This window comes from Agelaius phoeniceus, chromosome 15 (assembly GCF_051311805.1).
Source record: "Agelaius phoeniceus isolate bAgePho1 chromosome 15, bAgePho1.hap1, whole genome shotgun sequence".
In the NCBI taxonomy this organism is placed as follows: Eukaryota; Metazoa; Chordata; class Aves; order Passeriformes; family Icteridae; genus Agelaius; species Agelaius phoeniceus.
The window spans coordinates 6566810-6577444 of NC_135279.1; the positions used below are offsets into that span (position 1 = coordinate 6566810).

Below are 10635 nucleotides of genomic sequence, written 5' to 3' on the forward strand. Positions count from 1 at the left end.
CTGTCCCCAAATGCTGGGCTGTGATGATAATTTCATGTCTGCAGTTACTATGGAAAAAAAATTAGTTTCTCCAGTCAGGCACTCCTACCCCCAGGCTGGCCACTGTGCCCCCCACTCTGCCTCCCCTACCCCTGGCCAACACGTGGGGCTGCACATTTGCAGAGCCTTTATTTGGTGGTTCTATGGTGGGTTGGTGAGGGGCTGGCCACCCCCAACCAGGAGAGCAGCACGTCTGTGTGCCAGGAGCACGGGCAGCCTGAATGCACTGAAGAGCTGCCCTGAGCTTGGCACGCTCAGGCTGGGCCCGCCCCAGCCCGGGGCTTTCGGGCCAAGCCTTCATGGAGATGTGGTCTCCTCCAGGGACTGCCAGCCCCTGCATCCTCCCACTGCCTGGGGTGGTGGAGAGGAGGGGGCAGGCTGGAGGTGTCACCACCAGGGGTGGAGGTGGGACACAGGGATATTGGAAGTATTTACTGAGGTCTCTGCCATGAGATCCTCAGCCCAGCAACCTGACTGGGGGGTGCCAGAGACAGGAGCAATGGAGGGATCAGGGCGTGATTCCTGCTGCTGGGGAACATCTGGGGAGGGAATGGAATGGGAAGCAGCTGGGGGGATGCTGGCCCTCATGCCAGCAGCCCGAGGCTCTACTGGTCATCGTGGTTCTCCTGCTGCCGCCGCCTCAGGTAGGTCATGATGTTCTTCTTCACGACAGCGATGTTGGCGCGATGGTACCAGCGCATGACAGGCACACCCTCGGGGCTCACCAGGAACTTCTCGAAGTTCCACTTGATGTCATGGATCCGCAGAGGCTCCCAGAAGAGCCTGTTGGGGTTCCCGAAGTCCTCCACCACCGGGGGACAGGCGTTCTGCAATGGGGAGCCAATGCATCACTGCCTTGCCCCTCTGAAAAGCAAACTGGGTCTGTCCCCCTCACCTCTTGCCATAGCACCCACCTTCAGGAAGGTGAAGATCTTCTGCTCCTTTGCCCCGTTCACATCCCCTTTCTGGAACAGCTGGAAGTTAGGAACAAAGCCACCTCCTGGCCGGACATACCTACAAGGCAGGGAACAGGATGTTGTGCAATGTGCAGCTCTGGATGCTTGCACAGGGGTGGTGACAGGACCCCAAACCCCTTGTTTGGGTCCAGAGGCAGCTGCAGCTGTAGCCTGGGCTCCCACTGCTGGGGAAGAGAGGTGTCCCACAGCCCCCACCACAGTACTCACTTAAGTGCAGGGAGGATCTCTGAGTTCTGGCCAGGTTCCTGCTTCCCAAATTGGTTGGAGGGGAAACCGAGGACTACGAGCCCCTCGTTTCTCAGCTCATCTTGTAGTGCATTCAGTTCTGCATGCAAGAAGAGCCAGAAGTGGGTTAACAGAGGGCTGGGCACACCTCCACACCTGCAGTTACCATCTGGGACCATTCCAGTCAGGCCAGGTCCTGGGGAGCGGACATTAACCCTTTCCCCAGCTCCCCAAAGCAGAATGGACCATGGGGCCCGGCCTGGCCCTGCAGGACCCTTACCAACATACTGCAGTGTCAGGCCTCAGTATGTAGCTACGTTGACGAAGAGCACAGTCTTCCCCTTGTACCTCTCAAAGGGGATGTACTCGTCCCCATCGATGGTCAGGGCCCCGTAGTTGTAGATGGTGTCGTTCACCGATGGGTAGCAGTCCACCTGTGGGGCGAGGAGCACCCTGTGGGAACGGGCTGGGGGCTGCCGGCCACCCCTCTCCCGATCCCCACGGCCAGCAGGGCAATGGGGCCAGCCCGGCTGCGGGGACAGCTGCCAGCGTTGTGTCCCCTGCCCTGAGTGCCGCTGGCAGCAGCCACGCTGCGGCGTGCCAAGGTCGCGCTGGGGGGACGGGCCGGCCGGGGCGGGGGTCTGGCTGCAGCTGGGGGATGTTTACCGAGCAGGGAGCAGCAGGAGGGCGAGTGGCTGCAAAACAGCCCGAGCATGGGGGAGGCCAGCACCAGAATCCCGAGGCTGTGGGCAGGGGAGCAGGACCCACCAGCCCTGGGAGACAGGGGCAGGGCAGGGGTACCAGGTGGGAACAGGCCGGGAAGGGTCGGGCTGGAGCAGCCCCTGCCTCCGGGACCACAGGGGTTAACCCAGAGGAGCCCCCTCCGTCCCCGCCAGGGTACCCAGGCTCAGCCGAGTGCCACCGAGGGGCTATTTTGGGAGCTGGCGAGAGGTGAAATCACAGGGGTCGCACTCGACGAATGAAGGTTCCGTGGGACTGTGGGGTCCCTGTGGCAAGGTGGGGAGCCCGGCTGGGGGGGGACAGTGCCCCTGCCCGCTGGACTGTAGGGACACCGTGGGTCCCACACCTTCCCGACATGGGGGAACACACCCGGACATTGCAGGGCAAAAAGCCGCCGTGCTCTGCCTCGGGGAGGTCACTTGGGGGACACATGGCTCTGTCCCCCTTTGTCCCCAACCCCAGGACAACGATTCTTGGCCCTTGGCAGGAACCAGCTCAGAAAGTCTCCCCGTGATCCAGGCACCGGGATTGCAGGGGGAAGGAGGGGGGCTCAGGGGGCTGCCGTGTCCCTCCCGTGCCCCGGGGAGTCCTGCAGGTCCCCAGGGTGTCACACACCCCCTAAACCCCCCTGACCGCCCCGTGGCCGTGTCCCCCTGCTCTTACCTTCTCCCTCTCCTCACTTCGCCCCAGCTGGACGAGCCCAGCCAAGAAAAGGGGCACAATCCAGCTGCTGCGGGAGCAGCCCCCCATGGCTGGGTGCGGGGTGCGGGGTGCCAGCACCCCCCGACAGCCCGGGGCGAGCGGCCGGGACAAGCGCCGCTGTCGCCTGCTGTCACCTCGGAGCCCCGCGGCGGCCGAGAAATAGCTGCGGGCTGCGAGGGGGGAGCCAATGGCCGGGGGGGGCCGGGCCGGGCCCGCGTTAACCGTGTGGGCTCTGGGACGGACGCACGGACACACGGACACATGGACAGACACCGCCCGGGGGTGGCTTCCAGGGGGACACGGGGCAGCGGCATGTGCCGAGGGTTTATGCAACACGTCACCCGAGCCGGGATTAAACCCGCGGGGTGGGGGAAAGATATCGGGGAAGGGGGGAAGGAGGTGATGGGGAGGTGGGGAGAGGCGCCCCATCCTGCTCAGGCCACCCAGCCAGGGGACATTTCCCCCCCAAGGGGGTGCAGGCACCCGAGGAGCACGGACCAAACCCCCCAGCAGCAGCCTCGGGGTTCGCTGGGTGCCCCCCAATGGCTGCTCGGGCTGGGCTGGGCTGGTCCCGCTCCTCTCCTGTGTGCCCGGTGAAGGAAGGCGCTGCTAGAGGAGGAGGATCCCTCCTGCCAGGGGCTGTGGCTGCACGGTGACCCTGCTGGGGTCAAGGGCAAGGCACTGCTGGGTGTCCCCAGGGGCAGGAGTTTCCAGGGTCCTGTTTGCTTAGCCAAGGAATGTGAACATTTGCCCTGGGCTGTCTCCAAGGAAAATATCCGTGGTGAGGTGTAAATTCCCAGAAATCCCCCCCAAAAAATTATTCAGTGGGAGAATTAACTGGCTGGAGGGGAGCTGGGGGAGTTGTGGTTTTGGGGGGAGGCTGGCCTGGGGTGGAGGACAGTATGGGGTGGCAGGGGGTGAGCCCTGGGGGGACCGTGAGTGCCAGCAGGAGGTTTGGCTTTGCTAGAAAGCAAGGTCAGCCCTGCCTCGATGCTGTCACTGAGCCAGCTGGTGGAGATGCCACCAAGGAAGGGGAGTGAGGCCATGGGTTAAGAGGAAGCTGGGAGCAATCTCCCAATCTGTGTTCCTCACCAGAAGGAACACCATGTCCTGGGAAAGGCTGTGGCGTGAGGCTCCAACTGCAGCCTCAGCTGGCGTGGGAGGGCTGGGGGTTGGGTCCATCTCCCAGGCACACAGAAAAGCCATGGAGCAGGGGAGCTGTGGGTTTTTCTGTCTGTGGGTTTTTCTGTCACCCCAGCATTTCAAACCTGCACTGCTACTGGGGGAGTGGCTTAGCTCTGACCTGCCTGGACCCCAAGCAGTGTGGGGTGTTCCCCCGGGTTCAGGCAAACCCTCAGGGTGCTCAGCCACTGCCTGGGCACTGCACAGAGCCCATCACAGCATGCCAAGAGCCAGGCCAGCCACAGAGGTGCCCTGGGTGACTCTCACAGATACAGCTGTGAGTGGAGCGAGGTGGCTCCTTGCCAAAACCAGGGTTTGACCCTCTCCACCTGCTTCCCAGGCTCTAGGGAGGTTTGAGGCCATGGGGCTGCAGCTCCTGGCCTGCACATTCTGCATCCTGCAGCCAACAAGGACCAGTGTGTGCCAGTGCTGTGCTCCCCAACACAGCTCACACTTCTGAGCCTGACCAGGGCTTGAGCCACCTCCTGCAACAGAGCTGGGACAGGCCTGGGGAGCTGCTCAGGACTGAGCTCCCTGCCCCACATTTCCCACCACAGGAACAGCGACATCTAGTTATAGTGGTGTGTGGCACAGTGTGGTTGTGTCCCTTCCACGTGTCTCTGATCCCTGCCATGAGCAGTGAAAGTTTGAGTCACTCCTGAACTCGGTTTTCCTAAAACCAAAATAAAAATAAGGGACCTGTTAATCCAAGTCCCTCCTCCTTGGGTCCCAGTGCCAAATCAGCCTTGGAGGAGGTTGGGAATGGGGAAGGAGTTAATGAGACACAGCTAATGGACTCCCTCTCTGCCACTGTTCTTCCCTGGCATCCCGGGCATGTCACCCAGTGTCCCCAGTGTGATGGACTCCCTCTCTGCCACTGATCTTCCCTGGCATCCTGGGCATGTCTCCCAGTGTTCCCAACACACTGTTCCGTCATGCTGGAGGCTGCATGCGGCAGGATTGGTGTCCCCCACCCCAAAAAGCAGCCGGGCAGGGCGGGCTGACCCTCACACGAACCGTCCTGCTCGGTTGTTTTCCACCAGAGCCGAGCTGGAGCCAGCCCCCGCCTGCTGCAGATGTTTGGCAGCAGTCCGGGGCGGGAGGCCAGGCGCTTCCAGCCCCCCGGCCCCCATGCTGCCACTGCCACCAGCCTCCCTGGTGTCCCCTGAGCCACGTGCCGGGGCTGCAGGGACCTTGTGCCAGGCTGCAGGGCCCCAGCTGAGCACGGGGAATGTGAAAGCAGCAGTGGGGACCATCCAGCACTGCCTGCTGGGGTTACCCCAGAGCTGACCCAGAGGTATTTTCATGCAGAGGGACAGGGATGGTGCCAGCAGCGTGGCAGGACAGTGGCAGGGAGCTTGGGCAGCAGCAGCAGGCAGCATTGCTCTGGCTAGCAGCAGTGCAGCTTCCTCTGGCAGCCTGGCTTGGCATCAATCCCTGGGCAACCTCTGAACCTTTGTTCTAAGTGTGCGACGGGGAAGCAAAAGCAAAGCAAGTTCTGCCAGGAGAGAGGCCCCAGCTCTTTGAGCTCCAGGCTTCCCCAGGCTGCCAGCTCACAGCTCAGCCAGCCCTCGCTGCTCTGCCCCAGCCCGTGTGCTCCCACACACTGCCCTGGCTCAGCAGCAGCCTCCCTGCTGGGCACGGTGCCCAGCACCCTTTGGAGTGGGGTCCCCCTTCCTGAGTGCCCCCACAGCCCCCAGGCTCTGTGCTCTGCCCCCTCCAGCACTGCCATCCCCTCCTTTTCCAGGGGAAGATTTGCTCCCTGTGTAAATGTCTCTGGCCCATTTCCCCCCTTCCCCCTGCAAAGGGAGGCAAGGTGAGAGCCAGCATCCTGCATCCCCTTCTCCCTTCTGGGACTGCCTCACCTGCCTCCCCCAGCAGCAGCCCCAGGGGCCAGCAGCCAGCTCCTGGCACATGCCAGCACCTCCAGGGAAACATCCCAGTGGATGCTGAATCACTTCAGTGCCCACATCACCCTGCCTGCTACAGCGTCACTGAACAGGACCCGCTGCTCAGCACAAAGGCATTTTTCCTTGGCAAAACTCCATGCAAACGCTGCCTCCAAGCTCCAGCACTGTCCAGGGCCACAGGGGGATTTTGTTATCTCGCTCCATCCTGGAGGAGGAATTTCTAACTTGAGAGTGTTGGAAATCCAGTTTAAATTCATTCTCCGCCATTTTAATGCTTTAAAAAATGTAACTTTTCCCTGCTTTACCTCTGCTGCCATTTAGCCCCATGTTTGTTGTTGTTATGAGCAAACCCATCTTTCCAAGGCCTTTCCTGGAAATGTTTGCCACGGGTTTGAAATTTCCCAGAAAATTCATACCAATAAAGGAAATCTCTGACTTGCCTCTGCTGCTCTTGACAAGGGGAAGGCAGAGGTGGGAACAGCAATCGTGTATGGTGGCATGGACAGGGAGAGGTGGTCCATGCTTTTCCTCATGTTTTGCTCCAAACCAGGCTTCCTTCCCAAACCACTCCAATGTTTGTGGCTTCTCCCCTATTCCTCTCATAGCAAAGCTGCTCAGCTCTAATTCCTGATGCTGCTGGCCGTCCCCACATTGTCCCCAGGGAAGCAATTCTGGGGTGGAGCACAGGGGAGAGCAGAGCCAGGGCTGCTCCCACCCTGCACATCTGTAATGTCCTCCAGCCGCTGCTGCACTGTGCCAGCAAGGGAGGGAGAGAGGAAGAAAAACAGGAAAATAACTCTGGTTATTTACCTCAAACTCTGCAACTTGAGAGGGGAAGAGAGAGTTGATAGCTCAAAACAGAAATATGTTTTTTTTGGCTGGGCAAGGAATTAGTGTCTGCTCCCTCCCAGCACAACCAGAGCCAGTGGTTCCAGGGCAGGCACTTCTGCTCCCCAGGGTCTGTATCCTGGGCTCCCTCCCCAAGGTGGGAGGTGTTTGCCCAAGGTCCTGCTTCCAGGGAACCTCCTGCCCCTCTGGCCCCACCACCCAATGCAAACCCAAATCTGGATGTTGTGGATCAAGCCACACAGGGTTTCCAACAAACACTGCAGGGCTGGCTGCTCTTTTCAGCACAGAAAATTGGATTTAAACAATTCCCACCAGCATCACCGTAGTGTTTCCCCACATCCTTCCTGATTCATGCAGTTCATTTTGTGACCTTCCTTGCTGTGAGTCACCAAGACGCCGTTTCAGCCCCAGGGCTCCTGCCACACTGACCCAGCACGAGGCTGGGGTGAGGGAAGTGGTGCCGGTCACCCGAGTGGGATAAAAACAGCCACAACCACTGTCACAAAGTCCTGAGAGATCCTTCCCACCCACGGGGTCCAGACTGAGGTTTGCCCTCCTGGAGCGTGGGGCTGGGCTGCCAGTGAGCTTCCTGCTGGGCTCCAAGGCTGGGGAGAGCCCCAGGGACCTTGAGGCAAGGCAGGGCACGAGGTCAGAGCAGGGAGGGTTTCTGGAGAGGCTGCAAAGTATCCCAGATCCTGCAGAGCCAGACACCACCTGCAGTGTGGACAGAGCTGCACGACACACTCACATGAAGGATAAAGTCCATTTATTTCATAACAAAGGGCAGTACAAGAGCTTACATGATCCCTTGCCACTGGCTGGGCACAAACCTGCTCCTCCTGCTTTGCCTGCCCAGGTGAGGCACACACAGACTCCCCAGCAGGGCTGGAGTGCTGGGCAAACAGTGGGAGCTCTCACTATCACCAGAGTGGGGAGTGCAGCCAGCATGCAGACAGGAGGGCTGGCAGGAGCTGCACACACTCCTCTGCCCCACAAGACACAGTGGAACCAAGAGTCCTGCAGAATTTTCCTACCATTTCTGCAGATAATGGGTAGAGGAGAAGCTGGTGCCAGCTGCACGTCTGCTGTGCAGCCAGCACAAGCTCTGTCACTGATGCTTTTAGCCAAGCACTAAATGGACAACCAGAAGCCACATCCATCTTGCTTTGACTCTTTTTTCCCCAGCCACCTTGACAGCTGGGACTCCAAAGAAGAAATAACTTTGTCAGGCATTTCCACTCCTTGCTGCTTGCCTGGGAGGAGACAGTGTCACCAGTGAAGGTGAGACCAGCCTGCCTCTCTCATGGAGTGAGGTATTTCCAGCTGCACGTGTCCACAAAGTCACACCTCTCCCCACTGCTGCCCACGCTGGCATTTCCCCCACAGCCCCCGTGGGCTCAGTGGGCAAGATGAGCAGTGGGTACCCAGCAAGAGCCAGCTCCAGGAGCAGGTCTGGGCTGGCTCACCCCAGCTCCTGGCCAGGCTCCAGCTCTCAGGGTGCCCTGTGAAGGTGCCTGGCACAGGGTGCCATGGCAGCAGCCCCCAGCCCAGCGAGCTGGCCGTGCCCCCGTGCCCGTGGCTCACACGATGCCGTTGCGCGTGGGGTGTGTCCGCACTCGGTAGATGATGACGGCCGTGGCCGGGCACAGCAGCAGCGCTGTCATGATGAAGATGGTGGCCAGGATGATCAACACGATGACCCAGATATCCAGGATGTGCTTGGGGAGGTCGGTAGTTCTCGCGAGGTGAGGGAGGTCCATCCTGCAAGGAAAAGGCAGAGGGGAGGTGGGGCAGCCCCGTCCATCCCTCCCCTAGCCAGAGTCTCCCCCAGTCCCCTGCTGCTCTCTCCGGGGACACCCCTGTGGCCAGGTCCAGCTTTCACCTTGGGCTCCTTCGAGAGCCTTTGGTAAAGGTTCCTTCAATTACCTGCAGGATTTACAGCATGCTTTAAAGGCACTGGATAAAAGCCCAGGGGAAAACTTCCCTATTAATTGCTACTGTTTGTTACAGGAACTGATAAAGAGAAGCCACAACCGGGTGTCCCGCCGGTCACGGGGACACGGTGGGGTCGGCTCAGCCAGGAGCCCCCTCGTTTCTGGGGAACCTCGTGTGTGCGTCCCCCCCCACCCGCACCTCGAGCTGAGTCACGGATTTTCCATCAGCTGAAGGGGACGGAGGGGCCGGGGAGCGGGGACTCCCTCCCCGGGGACCGCGGCTGTGCCGCCGTCCTGCCCCGGCACCTCGGGGCTGGGGGACACGGTGCCGTGGGGAGAGGCGGCAGCTGCCGTGCCCTGCCTGTGCTCTGCCTGTGCCCTGCCCGTGCCCTGCCGTGCCCTGCCGTGCCCTTCTGTGCCCTTTCTGTGCCCTGCCTGCCCTGTGCCCTTCTGTGTCCTGCCCGTGCCCTTCGCGTCCCACCTGCCCGCATCCCCGTACCTGCGGCGCTGCCAGGCTCCGGCTCCCGCTCCGAAGGCGGCTCCTGCTGCAGCTCCGGCGGCAGCGGTGGCAGCGGCGGATCCCGCCGGGAGGGAAAGAATCCCGCCGAGGAGAGAGAGACTCCGCCCGGCCCCGCCCGGCCCGGCCCGGCCCGGCCCGCGGGGGACGGCACGGGGGGAAGAAGGGGAAGGGGATAGGAGGAAGGGGAGGGAAGGAAGGAAAGGCAAAGCAAGGCAGGACGTTTTTTCTACACCAGAATAAATAAGAACGCACTCCCCCTCATCCCACCCACAATGGGGTTCCACTGGGGGAGTGCCTCTGGAGCTGCGGGGACATTTCACTTCATGGTCCTTAACAAAGGGTCCTCCCTACCCTGTCCCCCTCCTGCCTCAGCAGGGCTCACAGGCACCCTCTTGCCCCCGAGGCCCAAGGCAGGAGCACCCAGAGCCTCCACAGCCACAGCGCGGTGCCTGCAGTGCCCAGGGTTCGGACAGGGTGATTTACAGACACACGGCCAGGGAGGGGACAGAGCTCAGCCCGCCGGCTGGGAAGGCTCTTTCTGCTCCCCAGTGGAATATTCCACTCCACTGGTGATGCTGAATGGCAAAAGCAAGATAGGATGCTCCGACTTTCCTTCTGGGACACAAGCTCAGTGTCAGTCACGGTGGGAGCCACACACTGCACCTTTCACTCCTGCCTTTTCCCAGGGAAAGCTGTTGGGCTTCTGGTGGTGGAATGCCCTACTGCATGCTCCTGTGAAAAACGCCAATCACTTGTTTTTAAAATTTTACAAGTTTAATAGTCATAAAATGGTTATAAAAATAGTAATACAATTAGAGTAATAATAATTTGGACAATTTGAATTAGGACAATATGAGACAACAGAAACGAAGAGTTACGGACGTCTGGGTACCTTTTTCTGGGCAGCACAAGCCCGAAGAAGGACATCCACTAACAAAGGATTAACCCTTAAAAGCAATAGCCTGTTCAATATTCATACATCCCATACATGATGCATAAATTCCATTCAAACAAAGGATTTGGTCTGGTCATCATCATTTTCTTCCTCCTAATCCTAACGGAATCTTCGATCCTGAGCGAGGAAGGAAGAAGTCAGTTTCTTCTGATAAGAGAACAATCAATTCTTTTTCTCTGAAAGATTTAGGTATCCTGTGGCTGCTATCTGGTGCGAGTACCTCATTCCTTTCTTAAAAAAATATCCCACTTACACAGTTCCTATTTTAACTACAAAAGTTACCTTTTAACTACAAAACTACATTTATCATACTATTAAAATGTTAATACAGCACTACTAATCAATACAACAAAATACATATAGTAAATATCTGTGTAGAGCCGTGTAATATGCACTTTTCACCCTTCCAAGACACCCCTGTGCTCCAGGCACTCCTGGACACGCAGCTCTGAGGGGAGCAGAGCACAGGCAGCCTCCTCCCTGCCCCTCCAGCTGCTGCAGGCGGATAAAACCGTGAGGTTTTTATCTGAGCAGTGGCACATCCTCATGGACAGGGCTTTCCTGTGGAGCAGAGGGCAGGGACTGAGTGCAGGCGCTGTGT

The 10635-nt window shown here is 59.4% G+C and overlaps 2 protein-coding genes across 2 annotated transcripts; both read right to left on the reverse strand.

Annotated features, from left to right (window-relative positions):
• Positions 1–149: 149 nt before the first annotated feature.
• On the reverse strand, positions 150–2849 carry GPX3 (glutathione peroxidase 3). The gene is made up of 5 exons (XM_054642954.2): positions 2646–2849; positions 1522–1675; positions 1224–1341; positions 954–1053; positions 150–866 (listed from the first exon to the last, which is right to left on the reverse strand). The coding sequence occupies exons 1-5, from the start codon at positions 2730–2732 to the stop codon at positions 645–647; spliced, it is 681 nt and encodes a 226-aa protein (XP_054498929.1). The 5' UTR covers positions 2733–2849; the 3' UTR covers positions 150–644.
• A 4525-nt stretch (positions 2850–7374) lies between these two features.
• On the reverse strand, positions 7375–9497 carry SMIM3 (small integral membrane protein 3). Its single transcript, XM_054643030.2, has 2 exons — positions 9059–9497; positions 7375–8386 (listed from the first exon to the last, which is right to left on the reverse strand). The coding sequence occupies exon 2, from the start codon at positions 8383–8385 to the stop codon at positions 8206–8208; it is 180 nt and encodes a 59-aa protein (XP_054499005.1). The 5' UTR covers position 8386; positions 9059–9497; the 3' UTR covers positions 7375–8205.
• Positions 9498–10635: the final 1138 nt, after the last annotated feature.